Source organism: Mytilus galloprovincialis, chromosome 3 (genome assembly GCF_965363235.1).
Source record: "Mytilus galloprovincialis chromosome 3, xbMytGall1.hap1.1, whole genome shotgun sequence".
NCBI classification, from domain to species: domain Eukaryota; kingdom Metazoa; phylum Mollusca; class Bivalvia; order Mytilida; family Mytilidae; genus Mytilus; species Mytilus galloprovincialis.
This window is the reverse complement of record NC_134840.1, coordinates 6,682,445-6,708,329: the sequence shown is the minus strand read 5'-3', so window position 1 is coordinate 6,708,329 and position 25,885 is coordinate 6,682,445. Positions and strand designations below refer to the sequence as shown.

Sequence of the window (25,885 nt, the reverse complement as noted above, 5' to 3'; positions counted from 1 at the left end):
AGGTAACGAATAGGGAATAGGGAATTAGTAACGAATAGGTAATGAATAGGGAATAGGGAATAAGTAACGAATAGGTAACAAATAGGGAATAGGTAACGAATAGGTAACGAATAGGGAATAGGGAATAGGTAACGAATAGGGAATAAGGAATAGGTAACGAATAGGGAATAGGTAACGAATAGGGAATAGGTAACGAATAGGGAATAGGGAATAAGTAACCAACTTGACGTCCATCATGACCGCGTTGTTCACAACAGGATTTACTTGCGTCATAATCATAGCTATTTCACAACGTGTTTGTATCCAAGTGAACATAATTCTGTCAGTGATTTCATATCGATTTACATACAAAGTACTCCATTTGATATTTCTATTAGATGAATTTTGGTGCCTATATGTCAAAAGAGAAGCAAAAGATGTCAGAGGTATATATAAACTTATATGTCGAAAAGACAACTTCATTGCTTAAAAAGACAAAAAAAACCCAGACAAACGATAGAACACAAAACACAACATAGAAAGCTGAAGACTGAACAACATGAACCCCACCAATAACTGGGGCTGATCTAAGATGTAACAGAATGGTAAGCAGATCCTACTCCACAATGTGGCACATATCTTGTTGCACATTTTAGTACAAACCTATACACAAGTCTAATTCAGTAGGCGGAAACATCTTTCGACCAATTCATAAAATTGGTACAAACATGGGATCCAAGTAACAGCTCATGCCAGTGCAGTGCATGCATATAGTGTTTATGCCTGTTTTATTTTACTTTTATTTTCTGTGTGACTATTTGATTTGTGCAATCTTATTATTAACTTGTGCTATGTTTTAAGTGTACTATATGCTTTTAACTTATATATGTCATTATGGTATCTTACTATGCATTATATGTTTAAAATTGTGTTGTTTTCATGACTTTTGTATGTGTGTATTGTATTGTGTGTGTGTGTATTGTATTTTGTTATTAAGTCGATTTAAAAAGCTCACTAGAGCTTGTGTTATGTAGTTTATTGAATATCGACTCTAAAAAATAAACTTTGAATTGAAAAGTAGGCCACATTTCGTGAAAAGGGGACGGGATTATAGTTAGGAACATATCCGCTATCATCTGTGAAACGGATATTCTATATCGGCCAACCAACTTGAGATGGCGTCCGTAAAATGGATGAAAGGATAATTTCAACATCACTATTTGGAACTCTTGGTTTAATAGTTTCCTTTTGAGCAGCAACCCTGTATGAAGGAAATCATTATAGGAAATACAAGGCCCGGGAATATTGTATCAATAGGGAGATATGCACGATGTAAAAAATGCACAACGGATTAATTTTCCCTCAGGTATCATTACCCGTAGAATAGCATACGAGTGTAAAGAACTCTCTACTCGCTGGAATACAGTAAGAAGACTTCAGAAAACACGATAGGAATGTTATTTCTGAATATCCTTTCTTGAGCGATAATCTTGAACCTACAGATAGGGCTACCGTACCCAACTCCCTCTAAGATCAATTATTTCAAAAATATTTAAAAGAAAATGCAACAACAATATGGGACTCATACCAAAAACTGAATAGACAGACTTCAACAGATTCAGTGAACGCTGCTCGATTTGTATATGTTGACTACATCAGTGTTTTAAAAAATTATCTCTGAACTCAAAAACTACAACAACGACGAGTCTTCAAGCAATCTTTAATGATGTACTTGATAATGTACCACTTAGGAGTCATTCCTTAACTATAATAATACGTAACGTAAGTTAAGAAAACTACAAACAGAGTACGTACGATGATGTTTAATACTCTTGACTTTAGGACTTTAGGACTTTTGGAAATCAGTTATCCTTCTTCCCATTAGCTATTCAAATTTGGATTACACTTCCAGATATACCAGTTGTTGTTCTCAAGCTTGATGCATTTAAAGAGGAGAACTCGACTGCGGATAAGATACAAATGGCTTCTAGGTTGTAAATACAGATGCTTTGAGTGTACAGTTGTTACCTTTGTCGTCTTATTCGTAAATATAAAGTTCAGATATAGAGGAATGGAAATGAAGAAGACGAAGAAAATTATTTCCTTGTTCTAACTACTATAGTAGCAATCCTGTTAATTACTGTACAGATTATTTTTTGTGTCTTTGACTTTTACAGCTAGATACTGGGTACATAGTCTAGATAGATAAAGACAGAGTTTCTGCTCATATCAAACGGCGTTTACCAACGACATTTTACGCCTGAACACAAGTCAGACTATCTGGACCATTTGCCTTTTGTTTTAGTTGCACGTACAACAAGTTTGACCGACCAAATCTTGCGCCTGAACACAAGTCATTTGTCGTTGGTTTTTGTTTAAATTGTCTGTTATCACAAGTTGGTGGCGAAAAGACTGCAAGTTAAATGTTAAGTAATCTGCATTGACTGCAAGTGACGTGTATAAGCAATGCCGAATTGACTGTCATAATAGATAATGTCTTCCATAATTCTTTGGACATATTCATACCATGAGTACCCTTTCATTTCAAAATCTATTTAATTCTAATTGCAAACCAATTTTAGGTACTTGAGTAGTAAACAGTTACTTCATATCATTTGTCTTTATTTATGAAAGGTTATCATATATTTTATTAATATAAATCCTACTGATATTAAAATATATTTAAAACCCATTCAAGAGAGAATCAACGATATAGCCTTCAAGAAGCAAGAGACTGACATCAATCAAAATAAAAAATTAAACTTTTTTAATATACTATATAAACCAAATAAAAGACCCTCGTATGTTGATCTATGCAAATCCAAATGTGATAGATCAACATTATGTAGATTGAGGTTAAGTGCTCATACTTTCTCTATTGAAAGAGGGCGATAACTTAATATACCACAGCAGAGTAGGGTATGTCTTTGCTGCAACAATGGAGACATTGAAGATGAACTACATTTTCTTTTAAAATGTTCCTCTTATAACTATGTGAGAGATAACCTCATTTAAAAAAATAAATAATGTCCTATTTAACAACAAATTACCTTCTTTATCATATAACTTGCTTATATCAATTCTAAATAGTAATTCTCAAACAATATTAAAAATTGTTGTCAACTATTTGAATGAATGCTTGTTGGTGAGAAACTCATTAATAAAAGGTACTTGATTTCTGTAATAATGTATATGTTTCTCTTTTATTTTTATATATTTCTCTCATACTTATACACTGTCACTCTTTCATTGTATATATGTTATTGTAGTTTGTCTTTAATTTGTTGCCATAACCATTTATTGTCAATGTGTTAGTGCTAATAAAGTTAGTCATGTATAAAACAACAAGAATATAAGGCAAACATTAAATACAGCATTCACCGGGAGACATACAAACAGCTTTTGTCAATTGAACTTATTAAATACGTACATTATGTTCATAGATGAAATGAAGAAACATATCAATACAATTGAACTTAATACATACGTACATTATGTTCATAGATTACACGAAGAAACATATCAATACAATTGAACTTAATACATACGTACATTATGTTCATAGATTACACGAAGAAACATATCAATACAATTGAACTTAATACATACGTACATTATGTTCATAGATTACACGAAGAAACATATCAATACAATTGAACTTAATACATACGTACATTATGTTCATAGATTACACGAAGAAACATATCAATACAATTGAACTTAATACATACGTACATTATGTTCATAGATTACACGAAGAAACATATCAATACAATTGAACTTAATACATACGTACATTATGTTCATAGATTACACGAAGAAACATATCAATACAATTGAACTTAATACATACGTACATTATGTTCATAGATTACACGAAGAAACATATCAATACAATTGAACTTAATACATACGTACATTATGTTCATAGATTACACGAAGAAACATAACAATACAATTGAACTTAATACATACGTACATTATGTTCATAGATTACACGAAGAAACATATCAATACAATTGAACTTAATACATACGTACATTATGTTCATAGATTACACGAAGAAACATAACAATACAATTGAACTTAATACATACGTACATTATGTTCATAGATTACACGAAGAAACATATCAATACAATTGAACTTAATACATACGTACATTATGTTCATAGATTACACGAAGAAACATATCAATACAATTGAACTTAATACATACGTACATTATGTTCATAGATGAAATGAAGAAACATATCAATACAATTGAACTTAATACATACGTACATTATGTTCATAGATTACACGAAGAAACATATCAATACAATTGAACTTAATACATACGTACATTATGTTCATAGATTACACGAAGAAACATATCAATACAATTGAACTTAATACATACGTACATTATGTTCATAGATGAAATGAAGAAACATATCAATACAATTGAACTTAATACATACGTACATTATGTTCATAGATTACACGAAGAAACATAACAATACAAATAAGGTAGCAATAAGTCATTAATTTATGATCATTGTAAAAAACATAATAATCAAAAATTCTAAAATAATATTGAAAGTAAAGACTTTACTTGACTTATAGCCCTTGCTAAAATCTAGTTGATATACTTCATTATCTTCATCAAAGTTTGACCATTTCTCTATTTATTGATGCAAAGATATATTTTCCCAAGAGAGAAATAGTCAGAGAAAAGCAAAGGTTAGCCAATTTATGTGCACAACTAAAAAGTCATTAATTTTGTAAAACATATATCTTATCAAAAAAGTAAAAGCACAAATATACCGAACACCGAGGAAAATTCAATCGGAAAGTCCCTTATCAACATTCCTTAGGAGTTTTATTTATAATGTATACAGGAAAATATGATATAAATTTTAATAAATTGGTGACAGCTGTGTATAATTTATTTCGATAGTTAAATGCAAGTGCTGACTTCTAAACAGTAACAATGGTAGACTATATGTACAAAACAATATAATACAAGGGAAAATAATTATGTTACAACAAACAAACACAAAATCATACGAAAATCATACTTGATTGTTATCAAAGGTACCAGGATTATAATTTCATACGTCAGACGCGCGTTTCGTCAACATAAGACTCATCAGTGACGCTCTGATCAAAATAGTTATAAAAGCCAAACAAGTACAAAGTTGAAGAGCATTGAGGACCCAAAATTGCACAAAAAGTTGTGACAAATACAGCTAAGGTAATCTATTCCTGGGATAAGAAAATCCTTGGTTTTCGAAAAATTCAAAATTTTGTAACAGGAAATTTAGAAAAAAGACCATATAATTGATATTCATGTCAACACCGGAGTGCTGACTACTGGGCTGGTGATACCCTCAATTTCTTATAAAATTCCTTTATAACCATCAAGTTATAACCTTACCCCCTTTTTTAGCCTAATGACAAACTGCTACGTGTCAAAAAGAGAGGCGAAATATATCAGAGGGACATTCAAAATCATAAGTCCAAAACAAACTGACAACACCATGGTTAAAAAAAAGGAAAAGGACAAACAGACACACCCACAATAGTTCAAAAACACATCATAGAAAACTAAACGCTAAGCAACACGAATCCCTTCAACTATGTTAAATATGCAAAAAAAAAAAATAAAGTCAATCGACTATGACTGAGGGGCTGACCAAATAATATCAATTGGCATGAGAAAATTCAAATTATTGTTTATACTACTGCATATAAAATGTCAACGTATTAAATTTTAACGAAAAATGAGATTTATAAATGGTAATGCACATGCATTTCAAATTTCAAAACATCACCGACTTATCATTGGTGCTTCTTCAACTGAACTATTCAAAAACTTTTACAAAATTGTACGCGATATGGTGTTAAGAACACTTGTAATTTTAAGTGTCAACACAGTGTGAAGTTGTCTGACTAACCGTTAAAAATCTGCTTGTGATGATTGTCAAGCTGGTGTTGTGAAACATTCACTTACATTATCTCAATACCCTGTAACCGATTACTGCAGAAAATAATTTTCTTCAGATTTCAAAACTGATTTTTTCTACACATTAGTTTTGTTATTTTATTTAAGTAACTTGACATAATAAATTGGATAAAGATTCTTTATAAAAAAAATTAATACTACATCATATACACATCGCAACAATTTAAGTAACAATTGTGAGGTAATATATGTTTAAAAATTAAAAAAATAAATATTATAAAAGTTTAAAAAAGATATTGAGCGTGTTTATCAATTCCAGCATACATAAAACATCTATATTACTAAGCACGTCCGTATACATAAATAATCTATATCACTTAGCACGTCCGTATACATAGATAATCTATATTACTTAGCACGTACGTATACATAGATCATCTATATTACTTAGCACGTACGTATACATAGATCATCTATATTACTTAGCACGTACGTATACATAAATCATCTATATTACTTAGCACGTCCGTATTCACTATCGATATACTACATAAGTCATCTATATTACTTAGCACGTCCGTATTCACTATCGATAGCATACATAAATCATCTTTAACATATATTTAGTACAAAATACAGCTTTTTTGTATATCTAATAAAGGTTCTTTTTTCCAGTCTGTATCAACTACCCTGTATCGCATGGCTAAACCCGTATTGCATGGCTAAACCCGTATCGCATACCCCGTATCGCATACCTAGCGTTACGTCATAATTCGAATGACGTCATCGTTTGACCTATGACGTCCAGTTGCTCTATTTGCAATCCTTGCATAGGAAAGAAATGAGTTCCCACTAAAACAAATGTCCTATCATTTCAACTTAAATCGATATTTTTCCAAAAATTATTTCCCAGTAACTTTATGAGGGACCTTTATATATACATATATAAAAGACACAATAAGATGTAGAAATATCTGAAGTTTTATTTTTTGTTTGGTCATAATTTTCGTGAATTTTCATTACCTGATGGATTAAACACAAATGCAAATTTTATTTTTATTTGGTTAGAATAGATAGCAAACTTTTCAAGGAATATTTTTCTTGCTGTTCGTTCACCTCGTCAAAAAATTAAAATTAACATTAAAATGATTATGAATAATATCATCGTCAAATAAACAATAAAACTTTAAACATTTCTACATCTTTGAAAAATATTAATTTTAGTTGAAATAATAGGACAGTATTGTTAGAGGATGCATTTTAATACATAAGTATGGTTTTAAACGTATATTGAAAATGTAATAGGTTAAAGAGGACATTACGATGTGGATATTAAGCAAATAAGGAAGTCAATAAAAATAAAGTCAGCTGGAAAAATACAAGAAAATCATAATGTTCTTTTCTAGCTTATAATTTCAGACTATATCCCATGAATCTGATTCTATTAGAATATATGATAAACAGAATAATACATGGCAAAATCCGTATCGCATGCTGTATCACCACTCGACCAATATCAGCCTTCGGCCCGAGGGCTGATATTGGTCGAGTGGTGATACAGCATGCGATACGGATTTTGCCATGTATTATTCTATATATATTACTTAGCACGTCCGTATTCATAAATCATCTATATTACTTAGCACGTCCGTATTCATTATCGATATACTACATAAATCATTTATATTACTTAGCACGTCCGTATTCACTATCGATAGCATACATAAATCATCTATATTACTTAGCACGTCCGTATTCATAAATCATCTATATTACTTAGCACGTCTGTATACATACATAATCTATATTACTTAGCACGTCCGTATACATGAATAATCTATATTACTTAGCACGTCCGTATTCATAAATCATCTATATTACTTAGCACGTCCGTATTCACTATTGATAGCATACATAAATCATCTATATTACTTAGCACGTCCGTATTCATAAATCATCTATATTATTTAGCACGTCCGTATTCATAAATCATCTATATTACTTAGCACGTCCGTATACATAAATAATCTAAATTACTTAGCACGTCCGTATTCATAAATAATCTATATTACTTAGCACGTCCGTATACATAAATAATCTATATTACTTAGCACGTCCGTATACATAAATAATCTATATTACTTAGCACGTCCGTATTCATAAATCATCTATATTACTTAGCACGTCCGTATTCACTATCGATAGCATACATAAATCATCTATATTACTTAGCACGTCCGTATTCACTATCGATAGCATACATAAATTATCTATATTACTTAGCACGTCCGTATTCACTATCGATAGCATACATAAATCATCTATATTACTTAGCACGTCCGTATTCACTATCGATAGCATACATAAATCATCTATATTACTTAGCACGTCCGTATTCACTATCGATAGCATACATAAATTATCTATATTACTTAGCACGTCCGTATTCACTATCGATAGCATACATAAATCATCTATATTACTTAGCACGTCCGTATTCACTATCGATAGCATGCATAAATCATCTATATTATTTAGCACGTCCGTATTAACTATCGATACAGTCGTGCTTCATTGTATACTCATTGTAAATTGTAATATACACTGCTAGTTGTATAAACAAAATACTTAAGTCATAAAAGATTTCATTTGATCAAGGAGACAATCCAAAACAAAAGTAATGTAATGATGTAAAAAGCTAATACAAATAATCGTGTAAAACTATTCGTAAAGTCAATTTATGTATAAAAATACGAAACAGTAAAAATTAATACAATACTACAATATGATAACACATATTTCTTTATACAATGTAGATGTAATATTTGGCGATTATTTTAATAATCGTTATTATTGGTTATAATATCAAAATGAATGAGCGGTTTCTATACGACAAAACTACTAATCAGTAAACTGTATGACTACTCTTAATACCTTGCCTTTAACGGTCAACAAGATCTTAAACGTTTTAAGAAAATATAAACACTATTACACATAAACACAAGAGAAAGTCATGGCAGAACGGGTACCCCAACTTCTATTGCTCCTACTTAATTTTAAAGTATTTTAACGAAGTACCTTTAGGTTATTTTTACAATATCACTGATTGAATGGTTGATTGGTGATTGATTCGCATCATTACATACAAGCATAATCGCGGCGATCAATTATACTGTAATGTTATATAATGAATTGAAATGTTGGATACTATACAATTTATAAAAAGGTTATTGCATAATGTAAACGAATAATGTTTCTCTCAGCGTACAATATTGAACTCGAAAGCTCGTGAACTATAATATACTCTTCGGGAGATATAATACAAAGATAATAACCCCGTTAACACCATTCTCTTCCTTCTTTCTTTTAAAACCATTACACACCTAACATTAATCAACAACACATGTATACTGCAACATCGTCATGATGTATTGTTTTTGAAATCACAGTACTAGTATATTCTATAAGATTATATGCGGTTGTAAATTTCAAATAATCAACATAAATTTAATTTGATATTAACATTGGTTGCGAATCTATATATCCTGTTACTTGTTCAATGTAGGATAGGTTTCTAATTGTGAACAATACCAAACTTTGTAATATATAATTGCTCAACAGTAAAAAATAAACGGAATTGAAAGTAATGTTATGTTCTATGCATTAATTTTGAAACCTGACACTCTATAACATTTCCAAAATTTACATCTTAGCACCTAATATTTCAATACGTATATTCCTATCATCCACATCTGCTTCGATTTCTCTCTGTTTAAATATCTGCATCATTGCATCTTTTCGTTGTATAAATAGCTGAGGATTTTTTATTAAGGTATAGGCCAGTTTCCATTGAAACCTGGCGACTGTATTAATTGGTCGCTTTGGTTTGATCATCATTGTACCTACATAGAAATTAAAACTTATTAATTTGTTAATAAATAACATGAAAAATGACATTAATATATTCTTCCATGCAGTGATAAATTTAGTTTAGACATGCACATGGTTTCTTTAATAAAACTATAATTATATATATTATATAGGATTCACTATAGACATAATACATAATACATGAAATAAATTTCAGTCACATGCTTTTGACACGCATTTGGAAAACTGCATTGTTTCAATGTATTCACCCATCAATTAATATCACAGAAAATATGTTAAACTGCGAACTTTTGTGCTCTTATTATATCCTACCTGAAGTATTAGGTAAACAGGAAATTGAACAGTATGTATATGAAGCCTGATAACGAATTTCAAGAAGCTCTAATTGGTAGTTATCGAGCACAATGAGAAAAACAGTTCAATGAACAAAAAGTGAGACAGGGATAACACAAGACATCCATTCCCTGGAATCGCGATATGAAATATTTATAATAACATTGTACTCTGTTCTCGTCAAAATTATGTTTACAACCAACGGTAATAAAATCAAAATAGAACACTGTTTTATTTATTAAAAAATTAAAACATTCGCACGTATATTTGAAAATACCACAACAAGATTTGTACTTGATTTTCATATGATGAAGACATAATCTTTAAATCACTTTAATTGAGGTCTCAGTCAGGAGCCTCTGGCCTTTGTTAGTCTTGTATGTTTTTTTTTTTTTTTTTATTTATTTATTATTCTATATCATTTATATGTTTTGGAGTTTAGTGTGACGTCCATTCTCACTAAACTAATATGCAATTTTATTTTGGGCAAAGACAAAGACCACCTCCGGCCTCCGGATGTGTGATTTTCTCGCTGAGGTGAAGACCCATTGGTGGCTTTCGACTATTATCTTCTCTTTGATCAGGTTGTTGTCTCTTTGACATATTCCCCTTTACATTCTCAATTTTATTACACAGGTAGATTAAGGAATATACATTACAATTAAAATTTCAGAGCTGGGTTTTAAATTTGCAGATGGTATTCATATATGCACAGAAATAACAATAACAAAACACATATGTTTGGATGTATTCATAACCAAATTATGAATAGAATAATCTGCGTTCCTTTTGAATATCGATCAATATAATATGTGTTAATTAAGGGAGTACCTGATAACACTCTGACCAAAACAGACAAGCTAGTTTAATATTCAGAAAAATATTATAAAACAATCAAGAAATTCAAACCACTTTATTACAGTACTAATTTCATTGGAGACAGAGCGCTCAACATAGCGATTTGACAAAGACTAATTTTGATAATCGAGAAGAGTAAATTCTCTTTAGAATTAGTATGTGATTGAAACGTTCAGTCAATTTCAATGAGTTAACTCCCTTATGTGTTCTGTACCCCCTAAAACGACATTTTATATCTTTGCATTAATTGGTTCGTAGATTTTATGACTTAACATAGGATATGACGACAGAATGTGTAAATACATAAAACATTCTCTATTATGTAACTTTAGCTTGACAATTTATTATTTTCTATTCAAGACTATATAGTATAATTATACAGTAAAACATCTTACCATTTTCTACTCCTTCTAATGAATTATTTCGTACTAATCTCTTCTTTTCTATTATTTCAGCCTGTACAAGACTTATAAATGTTAACACCACTGGGTGAGTGTGTGCATTCTCGACATGCATGAAACCACAAAAAGAATCAAAACCTGGAGCAAGAAAAAGGTACATTAATTCCAAATTCTCACATCATTACATACATTGAGATGTATTAAGAATTTACCCTCATACTATACTACGGCACAATAAGGTTATTGTTCTGTCATTAAAGATTTTTTGAAAAGTTGATCATGATATTGCACGATCAGATACTGACTTGCATTTGAATGACAACCTTTTTTTTAATGGCAAATCTTTTTTCAGATGTCAAGAAGCACATTACTATCTATGTTATATCAAGATGACGATAACTATATTCAATTTGAACAATATTGAACAAACTCTTGATAACGAGTTGGTAAATGTAATATCTCATACACAGACGGAAGTTGGTATATTGCTGCTAAGGTAGACGAAATTTATGGTGGTTAAATGGGTTGAAAAATAAAAGGGGTTGATAAAATTAGTTTTTAAATTAGAACAAAATTTAAAATAACAAGAAGTTCTTTAAAAAATGTTTTAAGAATCCACATACTATTATTGTTTATACCACTATGCACGTTAAACGTTTCACAGTATTTCTGGTGACCTGCTTACACTGACAAAAAATAGTTGGATGAAACCAATGGACATTTCTTCTTTGTACGGAATTTTGTGAAAGTTAGGTTTCCAATATAAACAAGGCAAGTCCTCAGCTTCGCCAAAATCGATTCCTTGTCTAATGATTTGTTTTGGTTTGTAGGATTACCTAAGTGTTCTTGTACTCCTAATTCTATAACAGGGGCACTCATAGTATTAAGATTTACATAGTTATAAAGCTTTGTCAACAGGAACCACAACTATTTATCATGCCAACATAAATGACAGTTAAGTTTATATGTACTTCAGTTTCACTTAAGGAAATAATACACTTTTATACTAACGCTTGAAATTTTATAATTTAAAAGTATTAACTAGGTTTCATTGTGATTAATTTAAATTACTAATATATTATACCTGGGTCAAACCACTGAAACTTTCTAGGAAGTGTGCTATGATCCAGCCGAGGCAGAAATAAAGCACCCAATACCATGGCTTTTATAATTCTCAATAAACAAGACACCAAACCAAGAAATATGTTGTAGAAAAACATGAAGTAAACTACTACGAAAAACACTCGTCTGGAAAAAATAATTAATTACTCACATTTAATAATAATGGGAAAAATAAAAATACAAAAAAAGGAAGTCTTTTTCATTTAAAAAGATAATGTAAGACCCGAGTTCATTTCTTTGATAGTACATATATATATAAATAATTGAATAAATCTCTGTGAGATGATTTCAACATGTTGTTATTCTAAAAATATTAGAATCAAAATGTATTTAGAAGACAGATAATTTTAGAAAATATGTTACTCGTATGAATCTTTTTTGCATGAACCCCCTGAGGGGTTCATGCTTATATATTGGCGAGTTTTGGATGCGTCTATGGGCCACTCGATATCTCTCGGCCGGAAGTCAGAATAAAATTCTCGGAACGTCTCGAAAGTTTTCGGTCATCTATACAGGTCTTCACAAGTTGTTATCTACGTCTTTGATATGGTCCCTTGATGGCCCTTGACGACGCAATTATATTTGTTTTAAAACGACCACTGTACACTGTGTGTATCTGGGTCAATTATAATGTGGTATTGTCTGTAGTCTCGATAACATGTAAACAAATTATGTTTAAAGATTTAACCACGGGATACTGTGTATTTCATCATAGACTTACGGGATAGAACATTCTGTTTAAAATGTTAATTTTAGATCGGAAAACAGAAAGATAATATTCTTATCAAAAGAATTTAATTCAATCGGAATCAAAGAAATATATAAAAAATATATAATACTTTATTTATGTTTCTGAAGAAACTAACAATGATTGAAATCAGAATATTTTCAGAGTTTCAATTAAGAAATAAGTATTTTATATGACAAGATACTCTGCTTTGGTATTTTTAAATATTCATTTGTAAAGGAAACATAAAAATTAAATCCAAATAAATTCTTGCATTCTACAAAAAATGTTTATAAACAATAATCATTATATTTCTACGTTAATTATTTCATCCCATTTTAGTATTTAGCCGGGTTTTATGAGTAATTATTATTTATTTTTTTGTATTATAATATATCCATAAAACGGAAAGTAAAATAAATTTATTAAATATTTAAATTTTAAACGGTCGTGAACAAAAATACTTGTGTGTTTTCAATTCATAAAGCATGATTTTAAATCCTTGCAGCTCACAACAACCGCAAAAATAATTTACAATATCACAATAAAATTTAATTACAACCATAATGTTGATTATTTTATACTGTTTTAGTATGGATTTAGAAGTCTTTGCTTTTATTTTGTATAGTAATATATTCACATAGTGGAATGTTAAAATTTAAAAGTAGATTCATTCGATAAATAAAATGTCCATCCGTAAATACTTGACGTTCGTGTTTATTGATATTATATATATTCAAAAGAATTTGAAAAAGAATTTACTGACCGGAACGTTAGTTTATTATAAAATTTTAATTCAATTTTTGTTTGTTTGTTTTAATAGTTTAACCTTAAAGCATCTACATATTTGTACTATGGTACGGTTTTGAAAATTGTATTCATTGTGTTGACCAACTATCCTACACGTCTTGATTTATTCACATTATAGATCACATTTCAAAAGCACACTATCGGTTTGCGTTCTCACAAATTCCGGATAAAATGTCAATGAATCCTGAGTCAAAACATTTAGTGTAGGCCGTTTGACATTCGAATTCAACTATTAGATTAAGATATGTGATGGCGCAAATGTGTATTCTTTTCCTGAACTTTCTATTTACTATTTCGTGCGCTAAAATACTACTTGCATGCAATACTATTAAATTCACTCGTGAAAGCTTATTTCCGTTTTTGTTATCTAAATTCAGGACACGGCAGAAAGAGCTTTACATATGACTTTCAAGCACGATCATTACTAACGGTATTCTAACCTCGAGTTGTTTCTCTTTTGTTTCTTTTTTGAGTCACTGTCCTATTATAAACTTTGACCTTTTCGAAAAGCTAAGGATTGTCTACCCAAGGAATAGATTCCTTAACTTTGTAATGTATTTAGCCTTTTAACTTTTTTCATTCGAGCGTCACTGATGCTTTTGTTTGTAGACTTAACTCGTGTCTGGCGTACATCATTTTAATTCTGGTATCTTTTTATATCTACATACTTTTTTATATATTTTTTTTTAAAGTGTGCACAGGTTTATAAACTTCTGAATTAAGAAATTCTTTGGCGAAACTAAGTTTCCCTGTAGAATGTTTGAATTGATTTAAGTAAAATCAGGAAATCCTTAAAGTTTGAGATGTTTTATGAGACCAAAATAAGTCTCTTCATAAGAGGTCCCAATCAATTGCATGCCACAGGTTTCACCGCATACAACATCTAACATGAGTAAAGACAGCTTCAAATACGAGTCGGATATGATAGATAAAATAAATACATCCTGAATTCCAGATTATAAAGCAAACTGAGTGCATAAAATATTGCGATAGATTTGTGCAATTTGCATAAGTCATCTGGTTAGTAGGATTGCCAAAGGGTTATAATCGAAAAAAAATATGTGCATTCCCAAGTGATAAATATAATAGTCGAGCTTCAAAATAGCTATTCAAATAGAAGCTGTAAATATATACTTTCAACTGGCTTCTTCTTTTCACAGTCAATTATTTCAATTCAAATGCAAACACAAATTCAGCAACAATCTTTTGGTGACCCGGCAGTCAGCGGTCTTAGGTTCATGTATTGCTTTTCTTTTTTTAAAGAAAGCAACTTGTTTTGTTTGTTACCGAAGTGAAAATTCATTAACTGTTTTTTTCAGTAATTAATAAAATAATGCATTTGATCATTTTTACAAAATTATTCAACTTGAGTAATTGACATTTTCATACTTGCAGATTAAAAAAACGGTCAAAATAACGTAATTTTAGATGTTTAAATATCGATTCTATTTGATATGTAATTCCTGTGATTATAAAACAAATTTCAATCCTGTTATCTATGAGGAGTTTATTTATCGCGAATCATTTCAAATGAAGGAATCTCCCTCACGAACATATCTGAATGCTTGTTTCTGGGTTTTGCTTTACTTCAATTTGGTTTTATTGTGCCTGATCAGCTATTACATGTTTGTATTATATTTTGGATTCGCAAATGGTTTGGCCTCGAACATAACTGAAAATGCATTAATTTTCGGAGTACGTAAATGGTTCAGGAAAATTAACCGTTTATGGTATTTAAAATCGAGTAAATAATTCATAACACAAACGCAACCTACCTATTATCTATTGCTAGAACCTTTCCATTTTGTTGTAAAAAGGCAAAGGTACATACAATTTTTTGTGTTATATTAACCACCAACGAGGATAATAGAACTGGCCTGAAATAAAAAAAAAATAAAACAAACATAATTTATAATTTGCACAATATTAATGTATTTTTTTCTAAACTATGTTAAAGCTTGCACAATTACTCTTGATAAGAATGACTTCCAAATTTATAATTTGGGGAATACCAGTTTAAAAATGGACCAACAAATACCTTTCTATGAGAACAAAAGACCAAAGCTATCATCTAAAATTCTCATATAACTTGTGATTATTTGTGTAAAGGTGGAGCTCACAACCTGATTTACTTGATATGTAGAGAATGAAATGTTGCATATGTCAATTTTAAAGAAGTATAGCAGAATGATCTTTCAGAGTTAACTTACCAAAGATTATGCAGGATAGTAACTAGCCAACCATGAAAACCATTTATCACCAGAATAATTATAACTGCTAGTATTATAGCCACAATAAAAAGTATAAGGAACTGGATGAAATAACCTATTTGTATAAATAGAGATAAATATTGTCATTATATAAATGGACATACTTCTGACTTTCCATTTGTATACAGCTAACATCATATAAGCAGTACAAAGTAAGTCAAAACTTCGAAAAGTTCTTGTTTTCTTTGTTGTTTTTTGTGCACTTTTATTTATCTGTTTGTCTTTTTCATTTTTAGCCATGGCATTGTCAGTTTATTTTCGATTTATGAGTTTGACTGTTTCTCTGGTATCTTGATTTTGAAAATAAATCCAACTGTTATTTTTCCAAAATTGAATTTGTCACTTTGCCTATAGAGCATGTTATGCAGTTTGAGTTTTTATTATTCATACGTTTGACTACTTCTACGTCATTTGGTATCTAATAGAGAGATGGCTCGTTATCAATCATTCCGCACCTTCTTTTTTCCTAACAATATTAAATACGAAATAATCTGTTGTCAACAATATATCACAAAAAAGAGCCGATCGCTCAAAATAAATATCATGAACCGGAGTTAAATTTTACAAAGCTGTATTGATGTTTATAAACCATATAACGTGATAATTAATATGCAATAAGTAAGGGGGAAAGATTCCAACCAATCTGAGAACGTTTAAATATTCACTTAAAACAATAATTAAAAGAAAGCAATATTTGTAGAAATCATATAGAATGATAACTCAGTAAATCATACCCCAAGCTACATAAGCTACCTGGTAGCCAGCATACCGCATACTACCAACCTAGAAATAGCAAATAAGGACAAAATAATCTAAAGAATATTTCTTTTAAGTAAATGCTTATTAGTGAATCATTATTTTTACTTTGATAAACACCAACTTTTATTCTGCATAATTGTATGGTTGTACCCACCAGATGTTCATTCGTTTATCATTACTAGTGAATTATTAGGTACAATAAATTCACAAATTAGCAATTATGTCCCACCTACGAAAGAAGAGGGGCATTATGTTTTTCTGGTCTGTGGGTCTATTCGTCCGTCGTACCGTCCGTCCGTCCGTCTGTTCGTCCGTCTATCCCGCTTCAGGTTAAAGTTTTTGGTCAAGGTAGTTTTTGATGAAGTTGAAGTCCACTCAACTTGAAACTAAGCACACATGTGCCCTATGATATGATCTTTCCAAGTTTTATGCCAAATAATAGTTTTGACCCTAATTTCACGGTTCACTGAACATAGAAAATGATAGTGCATATTTCAGGTTAAAGTTTTTGGTCAAGGTAGTTTTTGATGAAATTGAAGTCCAATCAACTTGACACTTAGTATACATGTTCCCTAAGATATAATCGTTCTAATTTAAATGCCAAATTAGAGTTTTTACTTCAATTTCACGGTCCACTAAACATAGAAAATTATAGTGCGAGTGGAGCATCCGTGTACTATGGACACATTCCTGTTCTGTTTATTTTCCAACTTCAAAGATTACAACTATTTCAGGTTAAGATGACATTGTGGGGCTATACAGCTTAATGTATATGTGCAGAATATATATCTTTAACTGTCAAACAGTTTACCTTTGATCGTTTTTTATGACAGTTAATCAGGAAAAATTTAATTAATACAGTAAACCTGGTAAGTATACTTTGATATACTACAAATTGGCTGAATCCAATACTAAATGTCCCCTAGGGTATCATTTATGTAGAATGTGTTTAAATATTAACTATCTTTTACTCTTAACGAAGGAACTATTTGAACGTTGTTCTGTGTAGCTTCCAATAGTAAAAAGCAAATAACAAAAAAATACCGAACTACAAGAGAAATATTCAAGAAAAATTCAAATAAGAAAGCCCTTCATAAAATGGTAAAAATCAAAAGCTAAAACGTATCTACCGAATGGAAAACTACTTTCTCATCCTGACTTAGTACAGGTTTTTCCTAATGTATTAAAAAAAAGTAAAATTACAAAAATACCGAAAGCCGAGGAAAATTGAAATTGGAAAGTCCCTAATCTAATGGCAAAACCAAAGGTCAAAACACATCAAACGAACGGATAACAAGTCACATTTCTGACTTGGTACAGGCATATTTTTATGTAGAAATTGGTGCATTTAACCTGGTTTTATAGCTAGCTAAACCTCTCACTTGTATGACAGTCGCCAAAAAAAACTATTATGATGACAACGATGTGTGGATTAAACATAAAGGCTAGCTAAAGCTCATTCGTGTATACAAGAGTAAAATGTAATTTTTATATCAATAAGCAATACATCGATTGGGATAAAAAAAAATCTAAAAAGTCCGGATGTTTCTGAAACAAAGCTAACTTGATTTCATAATGATCCCATGTGCAAACATAATTCAGTTGTTGAAAGCGGTTTTACAGTGCTCTTTAAAAGTGTATATGTTAAGAATTATTACATAAGTATGAATAAAAGAAGCGCGTACACCTTATAAGAGTTTTATAATACTTTGAAACAAATAAAAGCAACAGTAGTATACCGTAGTTCAATGATCATTAATCGGTTGAGCGAAACCGGGGTACAAACCAAAACCGAGGGAAACACATCAACTATAAGAGGAAAACAACGCAAGAATAAACAGGCTGAGCTGCAACAAAAACTAACATACATAGGAAAGAACTATTTAATCAAAACTGCAAAATTCCTGATTTGGTACTGGACATTTTTTAACAAAAAACATAACCTAATCGCCCCCCTAATTGTTCTCATTGTAAATGAGATTTTGATTTAATCACGAAACATATTGTTGACGTAAGAGTGCATAACAAGCGGATTGGACTATTCAATATAATATGAGATTCATTAAATGAAAATTCTTCCGAACTTATCATATAACTGAAAGAAGTAAACTTGTACAGATTTTACTTACTAGCAAAGTTGAGTTCGATTTTTCTTCTTTCGGAGTCAAATGACCGTTGTCACCTTTATATAATCCCAACAGCAAAGTCCTATAATAATCAATATTTTATTCATTGATATATATGTGCCAGTCAAAGTTGTATGACAGCCTTAAATAGGAAAAACAGAAAACTTATTGCCAAAATACGCCCGTTATTTAGATTTTGCTCCCTCCCCCATTTCTCTAGTTGATTAAGAACCTTTAACGTTTAAAATATTCGGGAGTTCCAGTGTTTTGTTTCGACAATTTATGATGAAAATTACTTTTCTAAAAGCGCTTTGAATACATCAAATAAGCTAAATATATAAGAAAGAGATGTGGTTTGAATGACAATGACGCAACTTTCCAATAATGACAAAATGTCGTGGATTATGGCTATGCTATATAGGTCTCTATATGGCATTTTATCATAAGCAATTTTCATATCGTTTACTCAGCTACAAAATGCCCCAACATGACAAAATGTGAAACAATTACGAAAACCACTGCACTGATTCTTAACAAAACGAAAAGAAAAAATACAAATATAACAGATAACATCCAACATCCAACGACAACAACCGAATAACTGACTCGTGATTTGGGACCGGCAAATACAGATTGTGACGAGTTGTTGATTAGCGCCCAACATTCCACTAACCTAAAACTATGGTGTCATAGCACAAGATAAGAACACACTATAAGATTTGAGTTGGAAATGGCTTGACAAATTAACAACTTAAATTAAGACACATAGTACTGGTTTGGGAGTACTCGCAGTTACAGTATTTGGCAAAACCTTTCGGAATGTTTGGTCCTCGATGCTCTTTAACTTGGTACTCTTTTTGGCCCGTTTAACTTTTCAGTGATGAGTCTTTTGTACACAAAACGTGCGTCTAGCTTAAACAATTTCAATTCTGGTTCTTATTTATTGCAAGCTATTTCAAGGTCAAATATCAGCTAAAAATAAATCATGTTTCTCCAACAATATCAATCAAAACATATCCAACGGACTATGTGCATAGATATCATATATAATAAGTACTGTATGCAGATATTGGTTAAGTAATTAATTTCGCATATTTTGACACAGTCGTTAAATTAAACTTTCCATACCAATTTTAAACTTTCCCTAAACAATTATTAATTATCTAAAAATCCAGGAAAGAGTTTCAGACACCATCATTCGTAGTGATGTTTATATTTTAATCAGTATATTCAAAATGTTTGGTCAGGAATCATATATTTCTCGTAGAAATACTGTTAAATTTATTTTTAATTTAGTCAAAATGGTTAAGATTAAGAAAAGTATTTTCCTCTTACCTGTAAGATGCTAGGGTATGAACAATCATTATTACATTCACGAGAAAGCTAACAGTCAAGGATACAACTAAACTGACTGAAATACAAAAAAAATATTTTTGGCAACTAAAACAGTACGACATTTATTTTGGCGTATAGATCAGATTCTTTCACAAAATGTGAGCAAAAACAACTTTATTATAGCAATGTAGATCACATAAAACAGGTTTCTGGACTAGAATATTGTTCATCACGTATCCCAAATACCAACGTTCATAGGTACAATTCAGTCTTAAAAACTTAAAACTTTGAAAATAATAAATTGCTTAGCCAAGCGTAGCTGGACACGACCGCAGAGGTCCAACAGTTCGGCCAAAAATGGACACGATATTCTCACTTGATGCAGGTCTGAATTTGAATTGTAATCAAATATTTGACACATACATGTAATAGGTTTCTGTGTTGAATTGGTTATGTGATTTGAATTGATATTCATTTTTTGCTTTTGTTCAATAAACCATGATGTTGCGATTTGACCCCCCCCCCCTTCTCCCTCCCAAATATTTTTTATCCACCCTTTTATTTGTGTTCCTGTGTCAACATGACGTTGTAAAATTCTAACTATGACGATGTGATTAACATTGAAATGGTAACTTATGCTCCTAGTGCTCCTACCGCATTTGACATGTCAATTGCTTTTCAACGTTCAGTCACAGATAACTTACGCCTTGCCATATTTCACAGTGACTTGGTGAAGGTTTAATTTCACATGTACGCACGACAGTATCGAAACAGTGTATTTGAAAAAAGTGCAGATGACCTTTAATATAAAGTTCTTGGTGTATTTATCGGCGTCTATTTTTTTTGGTCGTAATGAATTTTCTTAGTGTATGTTATAGGCAATTCTTAACACCAAACATAATTTTTTTTTTACAATAGTGAAAAAAATATTGTGATTTATATTTAGTTGGTGCTTAACTTTTGGCGGACTGTATACAATATACTTACTATAAACTGAATAAACAACATAAAATAATAATCCTACAACCCATTGTAAGTCATCTTCAGTCGTGTCTGCAACAACAGCTAAAAGTTCGAAAAGGATATCTACCAAGGCGAGAATAGCAACTAGAAATACAACGTATACCTGAAAAATATTCAATAAACAAAATTATCATTCTGAGTACATTATAGCACAAGTTTCCAGAGATACTAACTGGAAAACACATTTTAACTTTAGCTACTCAATGTTAAGTCAAAGCTACGTGTACGGTATGAGAGCCTGGATGGAGTTTAAAGAATATAGAATACTTGACAAAATTGGGAAATATAAAATGGATAAAAATGGAGCAAAATAAGAATAACGAAAAATAGGATGTAAAACAATATACAAAATAGGGGAAAATGGGGGACACAAATGGTGAACAATAAAAAAAAAACATTATAGAATTAATAAAATTTAATGAAAAATCACTCCAGACATCGGTTTTGTATATAGAAGTGAAATATATTTTTTTTTATTTACTTAGTTAAATGTTTGGGTATAAGTGACACAAAAAATCTATAAAAATGACTTGCACTTACAAAATGACTACATTGAAGTTAATCTATCTAAATTCAAAACGTTATTAGTCCATTTTATGGCAAGTAGATGCTATAATTATAGATAATATAAAACTAAATTATTCTGACTGCAGTAGCTAAACCGTTCAATACACATTTTGGATAGTGACCAATCTGTTGATCTGTCAAACTATAAAAAGCATAATATTATTTAGAAATGACTTACTGTAATAGACAGTGTATTGCTAATGACATGTTTTATCTGACACCTACCTGATATATAAGTATAAATGATACAACTGAAACTGACAACATTCTGGTGGAATATCTGAAACCTGCAACAAACACAATATTACATCTTCACGCTTTATAAATATAGTTATATCAAAATCAAAAATCAAATATTTCATGCAGATCTTTTTGATTAATATAATATTGATAACGAGATTAAATGTTCAAAATTATTGCATTACATTCTCTAAAAGTTTAGTACGCACAAGAGAGTTTCCGAGAAAACCGATATTTGCACGAATGCAAAGGAGTGAAAAAAAACAAAGTGGCGGTAATACTAATTGCGGTATAACAGCAGCTAAAATGAAGTGAATATTTGTAATTTTATCATAAACGGGTAATTGTACTAGTGCAATGTTTAAAGAAAAGGTCCTTAGCAGTATATCCTATTGAACTCTAAGCTGTTGAAATACATGTATATCTCATAATTGGTCAGCTATTCATCCTTTTCAGAATGTTCCCAATAGGAATGGTATTTGTAGGAAACTATACTAAGATTTAGAATTTGACATTGATTACGCGAACTTAATCAATGCATCACTGGTAAATTATTAAGTCAGGGGTTTCATAACAACAATTACTTGAAACATTAGTAAATTAAGCTCTACTTGTGAAAACTTATTAAAAACGATAGTTTACACTCCAAATTATACGGTAATATTGAAATCAAAGCGCGGATATCACCATGTGATTCGTGTATACTCACCTAACCATTAAACAAACTTATAAGTAATGGTTATCTTATTAATGTTGTCACAAGATATCTGAATATTGTTTACATTGGCACAAATATCGATTTTTTTCATCAATAAATAAAACACACCTATTTTTTTCGATTATTTTTTAGGATGAATGAACACACATGTAGTTGATTTTCTATACAGAGATTGCTTTATTTATATATATATATATATATATATATGAAAGCTTCATTTTTTATGTAGTCCAGGTGGTCGTGTGGTCTAGCGGGACGGCTACAGTGCAGGTGATTTGGTGTCACGATATCTCAGTAGCATGGGTTCGAATCCCGGCGAGGGAAGAACAAAAATTTGCAAAAGCAAATTTACAGATCTAACATTGTTGGGTTGATGTTTAGACGAGTTGTATATATATATATTTGTTTTACATGCACATGTATAAAAATTGCGGTTTTTATCCAACGCAATCATAGGTTTGAACGTAGTTTTCAATTTAGACTCGTATATATATATATAGGACTCTAAAGTGCGATGGTACTCTATAAAGTGCGATGGTCACACTAAAGTGTCTATGCTAAAGTACGGTGGTGTCATACGCTAAAGTACGATGGTATATCACGCTAAAGTGCGATGGACCAAAAGGGTAAGATTCGAGGAAAGAAAACATCGATGTTAAGAAATAGTCTTTTTGCAAAAGCTAATATGCTAAGGTATAACATATGTATTAGGCCCTATAATTAACCGGTAGGCTCAAGTAATTGTTTCTAAATTTAGGAGACCGACCACGTAATAATTGCTAAAAGGGTAATTTGTGTTTTGCAAAATATTATATTTCATGTAAAATGAATTTTTAACAATTCGGAGCTTATTGCATATTTGGATAATTAGTGTAGATTGCCGTTCACACTCATGTTACAACCTCCCTTACAGCCGTCATTGTAAATAACAAATACAAAATTCGTTAATTGTTGTAATATGCAACATTTATTAGTATACGATTTAATTTGAATGTGAGAGAAAGGCAATGTTCACAGAGCTTTCTCCTTTTTCGTAACGAGTACAAATACATGTTTTATTTTCCTACAATGTACATAACAAACTAATGTTTTAGCACCAAAAGCAAATAATTTACAATTCACGCATGAAAACATGCATCACTATTTTACCGACGTTACTTTCATTAAAGTCGACAGCATTTTTACGGGGATCGCAAAGTAGACTGCTACATAAACAATGATTTAAATGTTTCCGTTTGCTTCAAATAGAAGCAGGAAAAGTATGCGTATACTTTTTTGTATTTATATAGTAAAATGATGGACTTTAAGATACAAGTCCTTCTTCCAGCACTCGAAAAAAAATAAACAGTGTGCTTCAGCCGACAAAGAACGGTTAAGTTTAAATCAATTACTAGTAAGTCATGAACATTTGGTGTAAAAGTTATTAATCAAATATTCCTAATCTATCTTCCGGCAAGTTCATTTTTTGTTTGTATGTACGACTGTTACCGTCATTATCAAACTACGTTTCTAACGTCTATATTTTCGCGGACCATCGGACTTTATCGTATGGAAACATCGCACTTAAGCATATGGAAGCATCGCACTTTAGCGTAGATCATCGTACTTAAGCGTCCCCATCGCACTTTAGAGTCTTACATATATAACATTATACATATTATAATAAGGTTAAATTCGAACTATCCTTCTGTCTGTTGAAACTTTTATTTTAGTTTTGCACAAGTCATGTCTTCTTTGACTGTCCTTGGCGTTATAACACTAAATCCCTGGGCTGTGTTTTGATTGATTTTAGTCTCTGCTGCATGACTTATTATTATGAATTGTATTTTAGCTACTAGCTTTCAGTAACTGCGAGTACTCTGAAATCGTACTTTCGTGTTGATTCGACCTGTCAACACAATTTGTTATGCATTTTTGATATTTAATGTTTGCTTGTTTTTGTGTTATATATCGTCTCACTATTTTTTATATGTACCACCTTTGATAAGTGTTTAGTATTACGATTAATTTTCCCTTCTGTTCTCGTCCTATGAACAACTTCCGTACTCCAAACAACAAAATTACTATATATATAGTTACCAGTGTATGCTATTTATTTAACGCTATGTTGACCCAAGTTGTAGCGAAAAAGATTTTTACTTAGTTACTCGTGGAATATCAGATTTATCCAATCTCAAAAGTAAAAACAATTTTGATTGGATAAAGCCGATGATCCACTGGTACCAATGAAAGAATCTATATATAACAGGTACTAACCGTGATAATGAACACGTTCGTCTATTTGAAAAACAAATTTCATGAAAAATATGTTAATAATAGATTACTCACCTTCTAGTCTCGAATAGACTACCTTATGGTAAATTCCTTTAAAAATCGAGATTATTTTGACTTTCAAACCATGTGGTTGCCTGTTTAATAAAGGTATCAATTCTGTTATAAATAATACATATATATTATGGCAAGCCGTTCTCGTCAAAACTATGCTTAAACCATTTTTCCAAAAATTTACACACTGAGAATTACAACAAAACACACCGAGATTTAAAAACTTTAAAACACACACTGAGAATTAAAAATTACACACTGAGAATTAAAAATTACACACTGAGATTTCATAAAGAGCACTGAGATTACAAAAATGAAAAACACACACTGAGAATTGAAAATTACACACTGAGATTTCAAAAAGACACACTGAGAATAAATAAACTGAAAACACACACTGAGAATTTGAAATTACACACTGAGAATTTAAAATTACACACTGAGATTTGTG

General features: G+C 30.8%; 1 protein-coding gene across 3 annotated transcripts in view; it reads right to left on the bottom strand.

The window, feature by feature from the left end:
* Positions 1 to 1,682: 1,682 nt before the first annotated feature.
* Positions 1,683 to 25,885, bottom strand: part of LOC143067059 (receptor for retinol uptake stra6-like) — a 41,451-nt gene continuing 17,248 nt past the window's right edge. For 2 of the 3 annotated variants that reach the window (XM_076240061.1, XM_076240062.1), the window contains exons 8-18: positions 25,438 to 25,517; positions 22,377 to 22,438; positions 21,549 to 21,687; positions 20,562 to 20,637; positions 19,230 to 19,308; positions 17,076 to 17,124; positions 16,282 to 16,396; positions 15,847 to 15,948; positions 12,497 to 12,660; positions 11,407 to 11,550; positions 1,683 to 9,831 (exon numbers count right to left, since the gene is read on the bottom strand). In XM_076240061.1, the coding sequence (XP_076096176.1) occupies positions 9,632 to 9,831; positions 11,407 to 11,550; positions 12,497 to 12,660; positions 15,847 to 15,948; positions 16,282 to 16,396; positions 17,076 to 17,124; positions 19,230 to 19,308; positions 20,562 to 20,637; positions 21,549 to 21,687; positions 22,377 to 22,438; positions 25,438 to 25,517 (1,210 nt within the window). In that variant the 3' untranslated portion in view covers positions 1,683 to 9,631. The remainder of the gene's footprint in view (positions 9,832 to 11,406; positions 11,551 to 12,496; positions 12,661 to 15,846; positions 15,949 to 16,281; positions 16,397 to 17,075; positions 17,125 to 19,229; positions 19,309 to 20,561; positions 20,638 to 21,548; positions 21,688 to 22,376; positions 22,439 to 25,437; positions 25,518 to 25,885) is intronic. The other variant, XR_012975837.1, reaches the window with a different exon arrangement.